This window comes from Nannobrachium achirus, assembly GCF_963921795.1.
Source record: "Nannobrachium achirus genome assembly, chromosome: 7".
Lineage (NCBI taxonomy): Eukaryota > Metazoa > Chordata > Actinopteri > Myctophiformes > Myctophidae > Nannobrachium > Nannobrachium achirus.
Window position 1 is genome coordinate 52,758,761 of NC_137816.1, and position 21,391 is coordinate 52,780,151.

Below are 21,391 nucleotides of genomic sequence, written 5' to 3' on the forward strand. Positions count from 1 at the left end.
GAAATACAAGGTTTCTGCCCGGCAGTGACGATATCCACTATTTCTTTCTTCATCCCATCTGTATGAGAGAAACTGTGATAATCTATTTCCTATTCCTTTTGTCATATTGTATCTTTAGGTGTAGCCTTCTTGGTAAATAAAGAACTTTATTCTGTTGTGTTGAATAAAGGATAAACAAGGCTAGCTACCTAACATTATGGCTTGACAGTGTATGAGCAATATGCTAAATTGTGGGCTATTTGTTAGGCATAGTCAGTGTGGTAGTGTCTACAATGTGAATATTGGATATTAAATTATGTTCATCTGAAATCTTCTGTATATTAGTGACATGGTTAAGCTACTTTTGCTTACAAAAATACAGTACACATTAGAATGCGAGGAAAACTAACTAACTCGTTTATTTGGGGCATTTGAACACTTGTTCACAGGCATAAGATTGCATGAGCTAGTTTGCAAGACTAGACCACACAACTATTTCTAATTCATAGTTACAAATTAGTCTGACCTGCACAGACAGTACCCACATCACCAGATTACACCAGTGAACATAACATTACCAGACATACCCCACGTAACCCCAGTAATAATAATCCCATCCAGGGATGTTGATGTTGTCATCTGCCCATTTGTCAATTTGGTCAAAAGAAATTGGTTGAATAGAACTCATATTTTGGGACCATCGCTCCATTGTTCACAATGGTTTGTAATGCAGGCTGCTATCCCAGGAAGTCATGTGATCCAAGATGGCCGCGGTGTGAATAAGGTCTATTGCTCTCCCCAGGTTGGCAGACGGAGTGTAGTGCCCAGGATTACATTAGACAAAAGAAAAGGGGTTAAAATGTAGAAGTTAGAACATATCTCTGGTTGAACGTTTAAAAATACCTTAGACAATTATGCTTAATTTGGGTCGAGGTTCTTTCACATATACTTCTACTTCTATGAGGAATTTACAGTAATTGAATATTGTGGACCCACCAAACCAACGTCTTCAGCCATGCATCGATCAACCGGAGGTCCAAACCATGCCAACAACACTGTCCAAAAGTATGATTATCTTAACGACAACCACTTCTTGTATAGGGGGTGTACTCAAATGTTTTCAGCTGTCAGCTACAGACAACAAGCTTTACCACTCTAAGCTAGGTGGTGGCTTTTAAGGTGAAAATTACTATTAAATTGGATGCATCATGGTTTACTTCTAAGAGTCGTCTTCAGGGTAGAATTAAAGAGGAATGTTAGCTCACTTAAAAAAAAGAGGTTTAAGAGTTTTTGATACACTTCACTGTCTCCCCTTCTTATACCTTAATTAATCTCCCACCCCCACCTCCATTTCTCTTTTTGTCTTGAGGCTCAGCCTGGAGTCTGACTGCTGGTGTAAGTCTGCAAGCGGTTTACCTCCACACTTCCTCTTTTGGTGCAAAGTAATTTATTAATACTGCTGAGACAGCTAACTGGTCTTCATGTTGGTGTTCCTCCATTAATGCACAAAGTACCATACCAGCATCCATGCATGTCATTGTCTAATCCAGGGGTCTTCAATGTTTTCTGGCCAAGGACCCCTTAGTTGAGAGAGAGATGAAGCAGGGACCCCCACAACCTTATCATAGATTCCATATAGTTTAATTGTTTGACAGCACAATCATCAGTGTATTTTGGATTCATGTCAATTTGTGTTTTCAGATATTTAACCACTTGAACTGTCAATATAAAGTCATTCTCTCGAGACAGAGAGTCTGTAGTTAGCTACTGAAAAGGATCGACCTTTTCTTTGACGATGGCTGGCCAGATTGATATAAAGTTGACCTTTCACTATGTACTTAGTCTGCTCTTTTTCTCCTCTACACCAAACCTCTTTGCCAAAAATAGCTGATCTACAAGCTCACAACACGTCACGTCACGTCACGTCACGTCACGTCACGTCACGTCACACTTTTGCCCTATTCATATCTCCACCACCGTTGCCCCTATCCATTCATTTCTCACATGGCCCTCTTCTAGTGCCACCATGAGGCAGATTCTTGCAAAACACATTTTTGGACACTGCTCCTGCAGATTTTGTCCTAAAATCACGCAAATTGGATGGCAAATCACAACATCCGCCAGATTTCTCACATGCCCCTCTTCTAGTGACACCATCATCAGGCTGATTTTTTGCAAAACACATTTTTGAACACTGCTCCTATAGATTTGGCCCTAAAACACGCAAAGCGGTACACAGTATCTCTAAAGTCATGTCATCAACATGGATCTGTCCCATTTCCCATATTCCCTCCCGATTGCCTACTATTGCCTTCTAAAGTTTGTGTATGTGACCTGACGGTCGCTTATCTCCCGATTAGGGAGTCTTACTGGTTAAAGAGATGGAGAGACATGGAGAGTTGGAGACCCCTGTTACTGATTAAACACTCTTTTAAACCAAAACATATCCTACATTTAACATAGAGTCATAGACCATTCACATAAATTATTTTTAAATTTTTCGGATCTGTTACAAAATCAATCTCTAATCCAGTAATTATTTCTTGTCTATAACTTTCAAATCAATCCGCAGTTTAAACCCATTAATATAACAATAACATAACTGTGACAACGAATAACCATGATAATGGATTAACAAGTTTCAAGTTGATTTTCATACAGAACTGAAATTAATGGATTCTAGTGGCATTTGGTATAACATGGTTCTATTGTGAAAATAGCAGATCTACATGCTCACAACACCTCGCGTTATTCCTGCCTCTGATATTTGTCCATTTGGCCAATGCTTAATTTGTCATTGTAGAGGTATTAAAAAGTCCTTAAATTGTCACTTTAGAAATGTGCATGTACCCTCTAGACACTTAAACTTTATGTTGGTTTGTTTAAAGTAATCATTTTGTGCCAGGGACCCCCGTACAAGATTCGTATTGCTAGAATGTTTCACAAATATTCCAAATTATTTATATATTTACAATTAGTTTGTTTCATAGCAGATGTACAAGCTTCCAACTTGTGAGCTTGTAGAGCGGCTATTTTCAGACAGCTGATGTATACAGTTAAAGTGTTTACACTGGTTTCGATGCTATTATAACCAATTTAGCTGGGGACCCCCTGGAACCCCCTAAGGACCCCTTGGGGGTCCCTGGATGCCACTTTGAGAACCACTGCTTTAAGATCACTTTCTGTTTCCCTCTGATATCAAGTAGGCGTGATGGCAGTTGCGTGGCAGCCAATCCATACCAGTAAGGATTTCCTGTTACCCTTTCGTTGCACTCCTGATGATTCTTTGGTCTGGTATTGTTAACCAACATTATACTTCTAAAGAGAGTGCAAAAGAAAGAAAGACAGAACAAAACAGGGAAAAGTGGTTATCACGCAATTATTGTACTTGTGCAGTTTGACACGTTGGATTCTTTTAATTCCACTCCAGAAGCACACAGTAATCCCTGTGTGACCCCTCACTCCCCTGTAATGTTCACGTGGAACGGGTGATAATAATCCATCCATGTAGTTTATTTGGTCATCTCACTTATTTTTCCACTCTGTGTTTATTGTGTTGCCAACTGTTCTTTAGGTCAGTGGTTCTCAACCTTTTCAAGCTCTGACCCCCAAAATAATCATAGTTGAACTCCTCGGGGACCCCCCCCCCCCCCCCCCCACCCTGTCGAGCACTTTTGTATAACAAAGTCCTATTGTGAAAATAGCAGATCTACATGCTCACAACGCCTCGAAACGCAAGGCGTTGTGAGCATGTAGATCGGCTATTTTCACAATTTCTGCCACTAATATTTGACAATATGGCCAATGTTTTTTATTTTAGAGGTATTTTGGTGCCTACGCACCCATCTCTAAGCCTATATCAGGTGTGCATAAGACCTTTTTGCCTATTTTAGAGGTATTAAAAGGGTCTTAAAGGTCCTTAAATTGTCACTTTATAAATGTGCAGATACCCTTAATACACTTACACTGTATGTTGGTTTGTTTACTGTTAAGTGAGAAAACAATGTTTTACATTAAGCTAATCATCTGGGGACCCTCCCACAATAATTTGGAGACCCCCCTGGAGGTCCCGACCCACAGGTTGAGAACCGCTGCTTTAGGTGGTGGTGGTTTGCTGCTCTCTTGTGCTGTAACTATTTCAGTGTGGTTTCTATCTCTCTATTCCTAAATGTTTCCTAAATCGCTCCCTAATCACCCCCTTCTCTTGGACACTCTCCATCAAAAGGACATATTTGTATTTATTTATTATTTTACCAGGTATTGCTCTGTTGGAGGACACAATCTTGCCTCTCCTGCTGGTGCCTTGGTGTGTCAGGTTCTGTGTCTGCTTGAGGTGGACTGCCTGCAGCCAAACTATCCTCCGTTGAGCCTTCAAGATCCCCTCACCAGGGGGGCATTCGGTCACGGTCAATCTCTCCCGAGTCACTGCATACAGCATACGCTGTCAAATCTGGAGTGTCAATTTAATGTATCATTTACCCGTATGGGTCTATTTTTACACATTCATAGTTAAATGAATACTCTGTATTTTACAGTTCTCAAACATCTTAAACCCCCTACTGAGTGGCGCCCCTCCCCAGACCCCCCTATAGGCGGCTCAGAGCTTTCACCCTGGCCACTGCCCTGCAACCCATGACAAGCACATGATGGTGTGGGAATTGCCATGGCTTTTGGTTTTAACACCGCAGAAGAAAATGCTTGAGACATTCTGTTTTGTGCTATTACGATGCAATTACTCAGGATAATACTATGGCAAACCTGGTCACCATTATGTAGCTAAACCCATTTACAGTAACTCAGATGGAACTAAATGATGCTGGGCATGAATTTGAATCAGTTAATTGGCCAGTATACAAGGAATTTGACTTCGTCCATTGCTCTCAGACACAGAAAAAAGTATATATGCAACAGGTAAGAGTGAAAAGCATCAACAAATATAAGTATGGCATTAAAAAGTGTGAAGAAATGTGCATTGTAGCAGTCACTCAGAGGAATGTTCATCATGTCTGTTCCAACATTCTGTCGTCTAATCTCCATCCCAAATCAGCTTTACACTCGGTCCAGATTTGCGGGTGGCCAGTCAGTGGGAGTATATTTTCTGATCCGACCGTAGAGTAGCTTTCATAGTCCTGCTGTGAACATTAATGCTGCCTGCTGCTGAATGTTGGATCTTTATCCTCCACTGATTTTTGTGCACGTGCACACACACTCACAGACACACACAGAGACGGATATTGCCTATAGAGCTGAATACACTCCTGGGGAAATATGCTTGTGCCTTATTTGTCTGATGCAGTTGCCTGTATTTTATTTTACCGGATATTCATACAAATCTTCTTCAGAAGCAGCTCCGCAAAAACATGCCAGGCAGACTTATTTGAAGTTGTTAGTAATAGCTTGAGCCTTCTTCGCTCAACAGTGCATTTGTTGGATGTTGAACTTGAAAGTGAAGCTCTCCTCTTGGGAAAGCAAAGTGGTTGTGTGGATGTGAGCGCACCTGCAAGGCACAGAGAGTTGTATAGGCACACATAACGAGAGAGCAGAGGAGGTGACTGGGAGTCTGGGAGAATGTCCTTTCCTGTGAAGACTGACTGTATGAAGGCCCACTGGTTTATCTCCATCTCCTTTCTCATCTTTCTCTCAGCCTATATTATTCAGACCTCCCTCTTTTCATAGCATCTGCAGCCCCTTCCCTGCCCATGCTGGCTAGGAATGAAGATGTCAGGATTCGCTACAGGCAATTTCTCCTTTCCATCTCCTCCACAGCAGGCGACAGGCTGCAGGCTTCTCTTCTCTTCTCTTCTCTTCTCTTCTCTTCTCTTCTCTTCTCTTCTCTTCTCTTCTCTTCTCTCACTACTTTGCGTGTTCCTCCTCGCAGAAAAGATTGTAATGCTTGTAAACTGTATTGCCTTTAATTTAGAAGCAACGGTAGGAATACATTTCAGTAATTTAAGCGCCCCACTGACGCCCCATCTCCTTCCATTCTCCCCACTCCCACAGATACCTTTGAGCTTCTGATGAAGCAGGCAGAGAATCACACCAACGCCCTCCTCCAGGAGTCCTACCGGCACATGGCGGACCAGGCCTCAGGCCCCGTGCGGGAGCTGTTCACAGACATCAGTCTCTTTCTGCTGGGCTCGGAGCTCAGTGTGGACGACTTGGTGCAGCGCTTCTTCGGCGCTCTCTTTCCACTGGTCTACAACCACCTGATCAACCCAGGCCTGACTGACATCGCACCAGGCTATGCCGAATGCGTGCGGTCGTCGAGCCGCGACTTGAAGCCCTTCGGTGCCGCGCCTGGCGTCCTGGCCAATCAAATCGCTCGCTCTGGAGTTTCGGGGAAGCTCCTGCTGCAGTCGCTGCACCTTGGCATCGAGGTTATCAACACCACCGACCACCTGCAGTTCAGCCGCGAGTGCAGGCGCGCCCTGCTCAAGATGCAGTATTGTCCTCACTGCCAGGTATGAAGACGTGTCACATCCAGAATATAACGCAGTTAGTTGAGAGAGAGATGAAGCAGGGACCCCCACAACCTGTTAATTCCATATAGTTTCATCGTTTGACAGCACAATCATCAGTGTATTTTGGAATGATGTAAATTTGTGTTTTCTGATATTTAACCACTTGAACCGTCAATACTTAATAAACATGACCTTTCACTCTGTACTTGGTCTGCTCCTTTTCCCCTCTACACCAAACCTCTTTGCCAAAAATAGCCGATCTACAACGCGCTGCGAGGCGCTGTGAGCTTGTAGACCTGCTTGTGGGCGTTGTGAGCTTGTAGACCTACAGTTGAAGACCCCTGATATAACGAATAAAAGATATTACCAGGTTTTCCCCCATTTAAATCTGATCCTATGCTGTCATTTTGTCCACAGGGCCTGACCCAGTCTAAGCCCTGCATGGGCTACTGCCTCAATGTCATGCGAGGCTGTCTGGCAAGCATGGCAGAGATTGATGCCCACTGGAGAGAGTTTGTCCGCTCGCTGGAAGGCTTGTCGACACGGATGCAGGGAGCACACGACTTAGAGCAAGTACTGCTGGGAGTTCACATGCTGCTTCACGACGCCGTTGCACATGCTCAGAAGAATGGACCCCGCCTCTCAGCACAGGTCAAAATGTTTCATTTTCGGAGTTGCAGCTTTTTTTTTCTGTCTTCTGTTAAATATTGACGTGGAGGGAGACGTTGTGTTTGGCAGAGAAATGAAGAACCGTGTAGGCCAGCGGTTGGAGTTGTGATATGTCCATTCCATACTGTGTATGTGGTGTAGTGTCCATGCATAAATGTCTTGAAATTGCATATATCACACAACAACTGGCTGACTAAACACAAGCAGACCAGGGCTCTCCAGAAATACATCCCTGTGGGCAGCTCAAAGCCAGTCAGAGACTCAGTGGTCAAGCTACCAGCCCAGAGCAGGACTCAGGCCCAGTCTGCAGCAAAGATTGTGCATTGCTCATCCCACAAAACTGCAGTTGCATAGAACAGACATTCCACTGTCTGACTTGGTAATTCGCCTAGTAGCCTACAGGATAAAATGTTGGTTATGGAATTGCTATGGTGTCGTAAACGTAAACCTGAGCAATACAGTGTTGTGGGCTTTGTGGACTACATAAGATATGATGATTCACAGTAGATGTTTGGGCAGAAAAAAAGAAAGAAAAGACATCTAAAACAGTGTTCTATATGGTGAATGCTGGTGAACATTTTCAGATGCTTGCTTAGGTGAGAATTATGAATATGATGATACATTATAATACTAGTAAGACGCCTCAGGGCGACATGGCCATCTGGCCAGTGATGTATATCAGACCAGTTGCACCCAGATATGCGCTTAATATTGATGACATCGGGACAGGGATCTCCATATATGGGCATAAAACGGACAAGGATGTCACTAATTTGCAAGTGTGACTTGTGATGAAATCAGCGATCTCCATATATGGGCATAAAAGGGACATCAAGCCAGAGTGTGATGTCAGAGCGGCAAACCCATTCTCTTAAGTGGTTCCCCTGACATCACAGTCACATTCAGTCATGGCTAATGTATACCATTCTGATGAGTCTGAGTCACAGTGATGTGGCACAGAGTCACAGTGATGTCACAGTAATGTGGACATCAGGGATCTAGATCCCCTGACATCACAGTGACATCACAGTGACATCAGAGCATGATGTCAGAGCGGCAAACCTTCGGTCGCAATTATTATATACTGTACATAATCAAATGAAAATAATCCTTATTCGCAGCCCTAGAAAATACTATTTTCTAGGGCTGTGATTAAGGATTATTTTTATTTGATTATTGATTAATTAATTTAGACCACAATATCAATTGCAGTTGCAGACAACCCGAAAGAGTTGAGTGCATGGTGTCAAGTCAGTCGGGTCGGTAGTTGTCCAGAACCACTGATCCAACTGATATGCCCATTGCACAAAAGACTCTGGTTTTGGCCCAAATTAGCCTATTGATTGCCATTCCCATGGCAACCCTAGTCTAAGTTTAAATTGGCAAATAATCCACAGCTGTCGAATTATCCACACCTGCCATTATTTTGATTGCCGTTACTTTTCAGTTCACACTCTTCAGACATTCTCCACAAACATTTACCACTGCTAATGGAATTTCCATATTGGCAGGGAAAGACAGACAGACAGATGGTTGCAACGGGTACTCTGACAAAGGGTACAACAGGTATTGCATATCAGGGTGCAGAATGCATTCCCTATTTACATTGTTCCCATCTTGCATCATTCCTGAGTAGGCCGGTACCCGGCCTAGTTTATATTTAGTATTTCTAACTCTAGTCTAGAATATCTGATTGAATGTATACCACTTAAAATGGCATAAAAATACTTATTGCACAGTCTGTATGTAGATCATCATAAAACAACTGCCTTGTCTGCTCAGGAAAAGACAAGGCCTACTGCTCAATCTTTGCTGCACTGCTGATATACTTTGGTTCTGTAGCTCCATCTAGTGGATGGTCACTGCCACTACTAGTTGGACGCTGAATATAGGGTGCCATTATAATTCAGATGATGACACACGTTGGCCTAACTTTGGTGAAACAGATCTGTGACTCACCCTCCAACAATAAGGCGGAGATTAAATATGACGTGTGAGTCCACATTTATTGCTGTCTCATAAAACTAAATTCTTTCCTTTGTGCTCCGGTGGGTAACAGGTACATAAATTGTGTGGACCCCCAATCAGAAAACCTGCACAGACTGTCAGTGTACAGAACGGCATCCGTAGAGAATCCATCCCTCTTAAAGCGACCCTCCCAGAGACAGGGGACTCCCTTGCTGTCAAGAGGAAGTAAGTAGAGCCAAAATGTTCCCTCTCTCTATCACAGGTATTGTGGGGTTTGCGAGCGGGACTCTTATTGCGCTGATTTGATTTTCAAATGTTCAAATTAGATCATCTGCTCATTATAGCACTAGCAGCCTCTAATGCAGGGGTCTTCAACGTTTTCAGGCCAAGGACCCCTTAGCTGAGAGAGAGATAAAGCAGGGACAGCTTAGACTTGTTTGACAGCAATATCAGTGTAGGTTGTAGATTTAATGTGTATTTTTAGACATTGAACGACTTGAACCATCAATACTTAGTCTGCGTTTATTTTCACTCCACACCAAACCTCCTCGCAAAGAATAGCAGATCTACAAGCTCACAACGCCTCGCGGTGCTAGGCGTTGTGAGCTTGTAGATCGGCTATTCTTGGCGAATGTTCCACACAGAATAGGGACACTAGGGTTCAAGTGGTTAGTGTAGAAAAAAATCTAGTTCTTATAATGTGCAACATTGTTTTATCTCTCAACAGTAAACAAACCAACATAAGGTTTAAGTGTATTGGGTATCTGCACATTTCTAAAGTGACAATTTAAGGACTTTTAAGACCTTTTTATCAACTCTGGTTAAAGATGTCAAATATTAGAGGCAGAAATTGTGAAAATAGCCGATCTACATGCTCACAACGATTAGATTTGGAGGACCCCCTGTAGTAACTCTGAGGACCCCCTAGGTGTCCCGGACCCCCTGTTGAGGACCCCTGCTCCAATGCTTTAATGCTGGTGTTTCTGTGTGCTTTTGCAGGGAGTTTCTGAACAGCCTGCGCCTCTACCGCACGTACTATGGCGGCCTGTCAGATCAGCTGTGTGTGAGTGAGCTGGCCTCTGGGGATGGACTCTCCTGCTGGAATGGAGCTGATATTGTCAAGAGGTTAGTTTCGGAAAACATTTAACATCAATTATCTGAGACAGAGACAATTTTATACTTTACCTTACCTCACTTTACCATAATGAGGTTAATAACTAGTCTAAGAGACACTCAAAACAACAACAACAAAACACAAGCACACGCGCGTTCGTGCACGCACGCACGCACGCACGCACGCACGCACGCACGCACGCACGCACGCACGCACACACACACACACACACACACACACACACACACACACACACACACACACACACACACTCACACCTTCCCCTGCTCATATATCTTGCCACCACAAATTAGCTGACACTGATGGAGAGTTCATCCATAGATCTTTGATACAAATGAGCGTGAACCGGAGCCGACAAGCCAGAATCTTTCATGGTGTTAGATGGCAGCCTTGCCTCCGTTGCATCACAACATCTCTGCCCGTAAGCCTGATTCATACTTTGCTGCTTGGCGGTGTTGCTCGTTCAAAAAGTAGCCGACCTACAAGCTCACGGCGCGCCCCGAATGTGACCCGTCGCGAACTTGTAGGTCTGCTATCTTTGCTGTGCGATGCCTCCGTGCGGCTGGGCCATAAATCTGGCTTTACCTGTGCTGTCATCACTCAAGGACCTCCTCATATATCCTCAGTCGGTGGTATTTCCTCCTAAGTGTCAGCTGCTGTCAGCGCTGTTGGAATGACAGGTGGGCCTGTATTTCAAAGTGAGTGGGCTTTTGGAGTCGTACCATATTGGGTTAGGGTCCACCAGTAAAAGATGACAGGTCTATTGATATGGCTTTCACAGCTGTTATATGAAGGAGGGGTGGGGCAAGGTCTGCAGTGTCGCTCCCACCCTTCTCAAAAGTCAGATGAATTTGCAGGACAGTATTCTACTCGATACGTGGTGAAACCAAGAGTGTTTTATTTGGGAGTGACTCTCAGGGTCAAAGATTTTACTGTACTACATTACAATTTACAATTTAGACATTTAGCAGACTTTTAATCCAAAGCGACTTACAATAAGCAGGTAATACATCAATATAATAATAATATGTCAGTACATCAACAACAATATAACAAGGCATAGGAATATCAATCTAGAAAAACAATAACATCGGTAGTCCACGCACCTAATCAGTAAAACACTTTTCTAAAACCTAAAAATGCTATCTAGCTTTATATATGGTCATTGAGGGAAGGGGAGTGTTACAGTATAATAGTGCTCTGGGTTTAGGTGGTCTGAAAAGGTGAGTCTTCAATCCACGGCGGAAGCTAGGGAGTGGGTCTGTAGTTCTAAGTGCGACAGGGAGTTTATTCCACAGTTTGGGGGCCAGGACTCCTGAGGAGGGCAAATTGTCTCAGACTAGTGGATTTTTGTCCTGGGGTTTTTAGCGAGGGTTCTGTCAACATCCCTTTGTTGGCTGATCTGAGTGAACGGGTGGTGTTGTAGGGGTTGATCAGGTTTTGAAGGTATGGAGGAGCCGTACCTTTGGCTGCTTCGAAGGTCAGTATCAGTGTTTTGTATTCAGTGCGGGCCGCAACCCGGGAGTCAGTGGAGGGAGCGGAGAAGGGGGGAGACATGTGAGAATTTTGCCTGGTTGTAGAATATCACTGCTGGTAAAGATTTCCTTTGGCGCTACAACTATCAATTATTTTCTTAGCGATTATTCTATCAATTTGGTATTCCGATTAATTGAATATTCCAGAAGTGCAGGTTTTGTCCCTAATTGACCTGGATATATAGGCTATGGAGTTATTTAGGTTTTGCACTCAGTTGTTAATAGTAGGGATACGCCGATACAAAAATTCCGATTTGTCCGTCTGATTATTTGATTTTGTTATATTATAGTGTTCATTCCCCCTTTTATGCAAGGGAAACAAATTCATCTTTATTATAAAAAGAATAACCTAATGGTAATAATCTAAACTGAATCTGCAGCTTGGTAGCTTGCAGATAACCAACCCACCAACATAATATCGATGCATCACAGCATCAGGGTGAATGTCAACCTATATACAATCTGGGAACCCATCGTCAAAGAAGAAAGAGCGACACCTATCGGTCTGTAGCGTTCTCTGAGGCTGTCTCGAGAGATTAACCGGTAGCACTTTACAATAATGACCTGTTATAAAGCATTTATAAACATTTATAACACATTAATAAGCAACTTGTAGATGAGTAATAATGAATGAACAAGCGGTTAATACATGTTTATTTAAACATTTATAACTATATTTAATAATCATTTATAAATTGTTAGTAACTAGTGAACTATTCATGAATAAGCCATTTATAAACAATTATAAATATATTTTAAATCATTTGTAACCAAAGTTATTTAGTATTTATAAGCTATTTAGAGATAAATAACTAATCATTTACAAGCTATTCATATACATTGGTAAATGTTTAGTAAAACATTTATAACCCTTTTTATGCCTTTGTAAATGATTATTAAAACATTAATAACACAGTTATAAGTTATTTGTAGATAAGAAACTAATCATAGACAAGCTATTTATATACTAATTCATTATTTACAACTGTCTATTTATGTGGCCTCCATTTTTGTTCATGTTTAACAAATGCTTTGTAAAGCATTCCTAAATTATCTATAAATCATTGCTAGATGTTATCAAGAGCCCTAATGTAAAGTGAAGACACTTCATAATCTACAACTGTCTGTTAATAACGTGGCCTCCATTTTTGTTCATGTTTAACAAATGCTTTGTAAAACATTCCTAAAATATCTATAAATCATTGGTAGTGTAAAGTGAAGACCACGTTAACAGATAGTTCATGTTTAACAAATGCTTTGTAAAACATTCCTAAAATATCTATAAATCATTGGTAGTGTAAAGTGAAGACCACGTTAACAGACAGTTGTAGATTATGAAGTGTCTTCACTTTACATTAGGGCTCTTGATAACATCTAGCAATGATTTATAGATAATTTAGGAATGCTTTACAAAGCATTTGTTAAACATGAACAAAAATGGAGGCCACATAAATAGACAGTTGTAAATAATGAATTAGTATATAAATAGCTTGTCTATGATTAGTTCCTTATCTACAAATAACTTATAACTGTGTTATTAATGTTTTAATAATCATTTACAAAGGCATAAAAAGGGTTATAAATGTTTTACTAAACATTTACCAATGTATATGAATAGCTTGTAAATGATTAGTTATTTATCTCTAAATAGCTTATAAATACTAAATAACTTTGGTTACAAATGATTTAAAATATATTTATAATTGTTTACAAATGGCTTATTCATGAATAGTTCACTAGTTACTAACAATTTATAAATGATTATTAAATATAGTTATAAATGTTTAAATAAACATGTATTAACCGCTTGTTCATTCATTATTACTCATCTACAAGTTGCTTATTAATGTGTTATAAATGTTTATAAATGCTTTATAACAGGTCATTATTGTAAAGTGCTACCGATTAACCTATATGATGATGGCAGTCAATGACGCAAATACAGTAGCGCATACAAGCAAAAACATACAGCATAGAATTCCATAAATTAGAAAACAAATGTTTAAGAAGTAGTGGAAATATAGCCTATTCTACAAGCTCACAACGTGTTGCATCGACACGCCCTGTGAGCTTGTAGATCTGGTATTTTCACTAGGGTGGGCCCTGGGGAGACATAACATTTCTCGTTTGAGTCTCGAGCTAAAAAGTTTGGGAACCACTGGCATAGACAATATGTCAGAATCCCCCCCCCAGAACAAAGTCCCACAGTATTCATAGTAGGGGTGGGCGATATGGTGATAAATATCGTTGAGACAATACAATGTCTCCACGATATGCCTTTTCAGAGATATCGGATGTATCGTGCTACAATGAGCCTTGTAAAAAATCCTGTTGAATTGTTAATACAGAGATTCATTGCAGAATTCATTTAAACCTTTTTTTGGTCTAAATCAGTTGTAGTTCTCAAACATTACAATGTCAAGGTCTCCCCTTAACTCTGACAGTATACAAATGAAACCAAATGGACCCTTACGGGTCCATTTGGTTTCATTTGTATACTGTCAGAGTTACATACTTGTAAGGGTCAATTTAGACCTCCCAAAAGGATCTTTTTCTTTTAGTTTTTGTTACCTTGTAGGTGGTTGTACTGTTAAGTAACAACCAACGTGAAAAGATTGTGTATCGTGATACCGCTTGGAAAAATATCGTGACATAGAATTTTTCCATATTGCCCACCCCTAATTCATAGTACACAAATGCCTATACTGTGCAAATAATGAGAGTATGTGTAAATAAGTACACGATAGTAGTACACCGTATGTCTCTTGTTGTTCTTGTTGTTTATGTTATGCTTGTTGTTTTCCTGCTGAGGAGTGATTCTCCATTACCAGGGAATGAGCCCACACAGTCAGGGGTGTCACACCAAATTCTGGGCCCTGGGTACAAGGATTCACTGCGGGCCCCCCATGAACGCATTACTATGCATTATTTTGTGCTTTAACTATTGCAGCACGGCACTCAGTGCCGCGCTGTGAGCTTGTATATCTGCTATTTTTGAAGAAATCGTGAAAAAAAGTCTTTGAATATTTCAAATCCTTCTAAGGTTTTTTTAAAAAAAACCTATATGTTTCTATGTCAGTGGTGCTCAAACCTTTTCATGTGAAGGACCCCCAAAATTATATGTATTTGGCCACGGACCCCCATTGCAAAATATTCAGTTCCAGGGACCCCCCAGAAGCTAAATTTGAGTTACAAATGTTCGCTTAAAAAAAAACATATATTCAAAGATTTGCACTCATTTTCACGACTTTTCAAAAATAGCAGATCTACAAGCTTGCAGCGCGGCAATTTTTCAATAGCTAAAGTATAAAATAATTAAGGCCCCTCCACCTTGGGCCCTAGTAACCCAGTCCCTCCCCCCCCCCCCCCCCCGTGTGACGCCCCTGCACACAGTGGGGAGAACACAGACGTTGTATAGAACCTGATGGAGAACTGCAGAGGCAGGTTAGCAGGCAGCAAACAGTCCATCATCTCTGCCAGGGGTCCCAGGGAGTTTGTTTTATAGACTTGGGCTATGTCTTAGTTCTACAACTTTTCTTCCCCTTGGCATCTCTCCTTCGTAGGCAGTAACATAAAGGGGCACATTGTCTCGGGCAGGTGTTCACGTTGTGCCTCTGACAACTTCTATTTGTTTGGACCAATTATGCTGAATTAGTGAATGTACAGTATACTCCATCGTACGGCGATGTCGCTCGCGCCTTACGACAGATATACGAGCTCGCGGCGTGTCGCACCGTGACGCATCGCAGCGCGTCGTGACAACTTGTGAGCTACCACAGTGGTTCTCAACCTTTTCAGGCCACGACCCCCAGAATAATCATATTTTCAAGTGGGGGCACTTGAAAAAGCATGTAGATCGTCTATTTTCACAATTTCTGCCTCTAATATTTTACATCTTTAACCAGAGGTACTAAAAATGTCTTAAAAGACCTTAAATTCTCACTTTAGAAATGTGCAGATATCCCCTGTTTCAAACCTTATGTTGGTTTGAAACAATGTTGCACATTAAGTTAATCATCTGGGGACCCCCAAAAAATATTTTAGGGACCCCCCATGGGGGTCCCGACCCACAGGTTGAGAACCACTGAGCTACCACATGCTAAAATAAATAGTAAATCTACAAGTGCAGCTCTTGTAGATCTGCTGTTTTGTGTAGGCTTTTGGCATCACCAAGTTCAGAGGGGGGGAAACGGGGGGGAGACGATTGAGATGCGTTCCTGCGGCTTAGTTGATTTCCTGTCGAGCTAGAAGAGCGCTGTGTTGATTTCTATTAGCCCAGAAGCCTACATTACAGGCTCGACGTCGACACAGGCTCAGTGCGAAGGCAATAAATAACCTCCTGCCTGCGGGTCATAACCCATAGACACCCATAGGGAGAGAGCGGAATAAAACACACTGCCGGATGACGGCTGATTTACAGAAGCATGCAGAGACTTCAGAGACCCGAAAACGATTGCTTCTGTGCCTGTGTGCGTGTGTGTGTGTGTGTGTGTGTGCCTGTGTGCGTGTGTGTGTGTGTGTGTGTGTGTGTGTGCCTGTGTGTGTGTGTGTGTGTGTGCGTGCGTGCGTGTGTGTGTACGTGCAGGGGTGTCACACCAAATTCTGGGCCCTGGGTACAAGGATTCACTATGGCCCCCCATGAATGGGAACGCATTATTATGCATTATTTTGTGCTTTAACCATTGAAAAATAGCAGATATACAAGCTGCAAGCTTGTAGATCTGCTATTTTTGAATATTTGTGCAGGTCTTCAAATATTTTTGACACGATTCTATAAATGTCTTCTAAATCCTTCTATGTCAGTGGTGCTCAAACCTTTTCATGTGAAGGACCCCCAAAATGATATGTATTTTGCCACGGATCCCCATCTCAAAATATTTAGTTCCAGGGACCCCCAGAAGCAACATTTTTATTTCGTTTTAAAAATACATATATTCAAAGATTTGCATACATTTTCACATCTTCATCATTTTCAAAAATAGCAGATCTTGTACATCTGCTATTTTTCAATAGCTAAAGTATAAAATAATTAAGGCACAGTGGCGGATTTATGCGGTGGCTTTTGGTGCTAAAGCACCACTAGTTTCCGGACTAGCACCGGTAGTTTTCGGGGCTAGCAAAATCGGGAGAGAGACGGTCAGACGGAGAAAAGTGTAGTACTACTCCTAAACAACGGCAGTTCTCTCTCTCTCTGTTTCTCAATGTCTCTCTCTCTCTCTCTCACCCTCATCACTCTCTCTCCCATGCACGTTTGGTTGCACAAAAACACACGGGTAGCTACACTTTTTCCTGTTAATAATAACCTGCGTGAAATAAGCTGCATTGGGAGGTAAGCGGGAGACACTTTATTGTGAAAGTAAGACAGGAAACGATAGTTGTTGCTGGGTTGGCCCTAGTTGTCGGTTTGTTATGTTTCGCGAAACTGTGAGCTGCATTGGTTTGGAATATGAGCGCGCAGTTTAAGTTATACATGATGAATGGACAGCCAAAACAAGTTGTATTATCTAGAACAGTTTAGCCTACGTTTAGCCCATTAATTTGCGAACGGGGGCGCTGGGGGGAGAGAGACGACAGCAGTCCATTTCAGTGTCATTTTGCAATGCGCACTGTTAACCCATGGCCCCCATGGGAATTATGGAAGGCACGCAGGACAACTAACAACCCATATAAAACAAACATTATACACTCGATTGAAGTTCTTTATGAGGAGATGTTATGGAAACTGTACAAGATCACCACCAAAGCCTTTACAACTTTCCCAAAGTTGCATAACAGAGATGCATGGACGCACTATCGTGACCACTCGACCATACAGTGAGTAAAAATCTAATAAAAAAATCTCTATTAAATCTAATTCTTCTGGATGGTGAGTACACTTGACTGCTGCTGCAGCTTGCCTATGCCTAACTCTTTTCTTGATGTCAAAAGTTGTCCGCTGAGACAAATGTTACTTAAATCATCAGTTGTTTTGCTTAACCTAAGGGGTGGGTGGGGACTGGGAGACTGCTGGTGAATAGGGCAAAATGACTGCAATTAATAAATTAATAAAAATTTCGTGCACGCGCGGGAGCACCCCCTGCTGCTCAGGGCTAGATCCGCGTCTGTTAAGGCACCTCCACCTTGGGCCCTAGTAACTCAGTCCCACTTTCCCCCCCAGTGTGCCGCCCCTGTGTGTGTGCGTGTGTGCGTGCGTGCGTGTGTGTGTCTGATTGTTTGTGTGCCTGCATAGTATACGTGCGCGTGTGTTTGTCCATGCCCGTGTGGATGCCTCTATAGCGGGTCTTCTGTGTGCACTGCAGCAAATTGTTTTAGGTTCTTATAAGTCGTATAGAGTCTGCGCCGGCAGCTTAGTATTTGTTTTTCTTAATAAAGGGGGACGAAAAGAAAACATGCCACAGGATAGCCAGAGGGATTAAGGTAGATTTAATGCACATCCACATATGGGTCCACGGTAAACAAAGAGATAAAGAACAGATCAGATAAAGATCAAAGACGAGAGAGCCAACCCAGTAAAACCCACCGCGTTCATTTAACTCGGAGAGTGTAGTGTTTATTTATGGGAGGAGGAACACGTTTCTCTGTTTCTCTCCAGTTTGACTTTCATGCCTTCGTTGAGCAGACAAAAGGGACATATTAAATGCTCTAAATGTCCTCTGGACTGGACAGTTAGAGTAGAGCCGATGTGAAATGTGTGATGACCTTTTTGGTTGGGGACCAAGTCCCTGTCAGAGCACAAAGGTTAGCACGTTCCCACATGTTTGTTCACGTCCACCTCTGCCATGGTCGGTGCACATGGACTAGCTGGCAGGTTGCCATCAGCTGCCTCCTCTATCACATGGCCACACATGAACACACGCACGCACCCTAGGGATGGGACGATGTGCGATATTATCGTTTATCGTGATAAAAAAAAGACTCACGTTAATCGCATTGTGGAGATTTTATTTATCTTAATATCGTCCTCCGTCATGCACTGGGATCAATTCACCTTTTATTTGCCGAGCTGCATATCCGGTACCATTTTAAACCCTCTATAATTGGTAAAAGGTACTTGTAATATACGTATTTGATACAGTCTTTTTTTCACTCTCTATCAAATGTCTTTGCCAAAATATTTTTTGGCAAATGTTCCACCCCAGGATAATGGATTTTGATTATCGTGATAATATCGCAAATCGTGATTTCATTCGTCACAATCATCGTGATATGACATTTTCATATCTTCCCATCCCTAAAGCACGCACATACACGCATGCACACACACACACACACACACACACACACACACACACACACACACACACACACACACACACACACACACACACACACACACACACACTGTGTACACTGTGTTTAAGCTGCAATCTGAAAAGGTTATTATAGGTCATATAATATCACTAGTACATCTCTGCCGTGGTTGGAGGTGGTCTCCTTACACTTCCATTGAGAATGTTATACAAATAGTACTGCCTGAATCTCATAAACATAATCAGGGATTCCGTCTGTCAGAGTGGTCTAAGTTAGGTCTCCCACATCGTCTGTCAGAGTGGTCTAAGTTAGGTCTCCCACATCAGAGAACCGGATTTGAATTCCCGACATGAAACTTACTTATTGCAGTTTTAATTTCATTTACTCGCAGATAAGAGTTAAATTAATGTATTTACTGTGTAGGATAGGCCAGACTTGAAACCACTATGGGTTCATCAACCATCTTTGTTTCCTATCATGTGTCATGATATTTGAGTCATGGAACCAGGGTACATCATAGACATATAAAGGTAGACGCCTCCTCCGACAGGGGGCGTTGGTCAAAGAGGACTGGCAAGCTTCCTGAATTCTGAAGGACGCTTCCTTGGGCGTGACAGAACGGGACGCTCGGTAGGCCAATCAGATGCGGGACTGGCGGGACTCCCTCTTTCCCACTGCAGGGGGCACCGGGGCAGAGTGCCTTCCATGAATCCACAACGTTCCGCACTTCTGCCAGTCCTGTTTGACCAGTCTCGCCAATGAACTGCAGCGGCGGAGGAGGTATCTAACTTGTCATATCTGTGGGGTACATGGGTCCTAATTCCCTGCTAGCACAGTTAGCACATATTTAGCTGACAGTTAGCTCGCTTCCTGCGTGAGTGCAAGCTGGCAGCTGCAGTTCAGAATGACTTCCACTGAGATAGCCCCCTTCCTCAGCCAATGAGAGGCCCCCGGCGCACCATCACCAGGAGGAATGTACTGTATGTATGGCGTCGTTAACCCATCAAGCCCTGGGATTATTTTATGCTTTAGCTATTGAAAAATAGCAGATCTACAAGCTCACAGCGCGGCACCCAGTGCCGCGCTGTGAGCTTGTAGATCTGCTATTTTTGAGAAGTTGTGAAAATGTGTGCAAATCTTATAATATATATTTTTTTAAAGTTACATTTGTAACTCAAATATTTGCTTCTGGGGGGTCCCTGATACATAATAATTTGAGACGGGGGTCGGCGGCCAAATACTGTACACATAATTCTAGGGGCCCTTCCTTCAAACATGAAAACGTTTGAGCATGCACCACTGACATAGAAACATGCGTTTTTCCAAAACCTTAGAAGGATTTATAATGCGTAATAATTTATTCATGATCATCTCTGGTGGGGGCCCTGGCCTGTAATTCATACCCACCTGCAATATGTCTTGTGGCTGCTAGCACACCCCAGGTGTTTGTGGTGCTCTGTTTATATTTTCAAAGTTCCTTTCTAATTGGCTACAACACATTTTTTATTTTCATTTCCCTGATAATAAGGTAACTGACCTTGTGTGCCGTTTGAATTTAATATGCATTCTGCTGCTCGCTCGGGAGATGAAAACATTCAACGTGTCTCATAGGGGGCCACGGAGAGAGAGAGTGTTCTGCGTGTGGCCTTTTGGTTTTAATGACCCTTCCATTGTATTTCATGACTTTAGACAGAAACAATGCATAATTATTCAGCCTCTGTGACCAGATATTTACTCGGTGAATATGGGTCAACTTCAAGTTGTTTTCTGTTCTATTCAGTTCTGGTTTGTTCCACTCCACTCTACTCTATTCTACTCCAGTGGTTCTCAACCTGTGGGTTGGGACCCCCAGGGGGGGTCCCCAAATTATTTTTGGGGGGGTCCCCCAGATGATTAACTTATTATGCAACGTTGTTTTTCCACTCAACAGTAAATAGACCAACATGAAGTTTAAGTGTATAGAGGGTATCTGCACATTTCTAAAGTGACAATTTAAGGACTTTTTAATATCTCTAAAATGACAAATTAAACATTGGCCAAATTGTCAAATATCAGAGGCAGAGATTGTGAAAATAGCAGATCTACATGCTCACAATGTTGTGAGCATGTAGATCTGCTATTTTCACAATAGCGCTGTGTTATACGAAATGTAGTGCTCGTCAGGGTGGGGGGGTCCCCTGTTAAAATATGATTATTTTGGGGGTCGCAGCCTGAAAAGGTTGAGAACCACTGGCCTACTCCATTTTGTTCTATTTTATTCTGTTCTGTTTCATTCTATAGGCTACTATTATGTTCTGTCTTGTTCCTTTTTATTCTATTTCATTCTATACTATCATGTTCCAGTCTGTTCTATTGTATTCTCTTCTGGTTTGTTGTTGTGCTGTCCTGATTCC

General features: G+C 42.2%; 1 protein-coding gene across 1 annotated transcript in view; it reads left to right on the forward strand.

Moving 5' to 3' along the window:
- gpc5a (glypican 5a) overlaps positions 1-21,391 on the forward strand; it is a 135,770-nt gene that overhangs the window by 38,422 nt on the left and 75,957 nt on the right. Inside the window, exons 3-6 of the mRNA XM_080729865.1 lie at positions 5,980-6,440; positions 6,858-7,091; positions 9,169-9,302; positions 10,077-10,202. Of these exons, the coding sequence (XP_080585991.1) occupies positions 5,980-6,440; positions 6,858-7,091; positions 9,169-9,302; positions 10,077-10,202 (955 nt within the window). The remainder of the gene's footprint in view (positions 1-5,979; positions 6,441-6,857; positions 7,092-9,168; positions 9,303-10,076; positions 10,203-21,391) is intronic.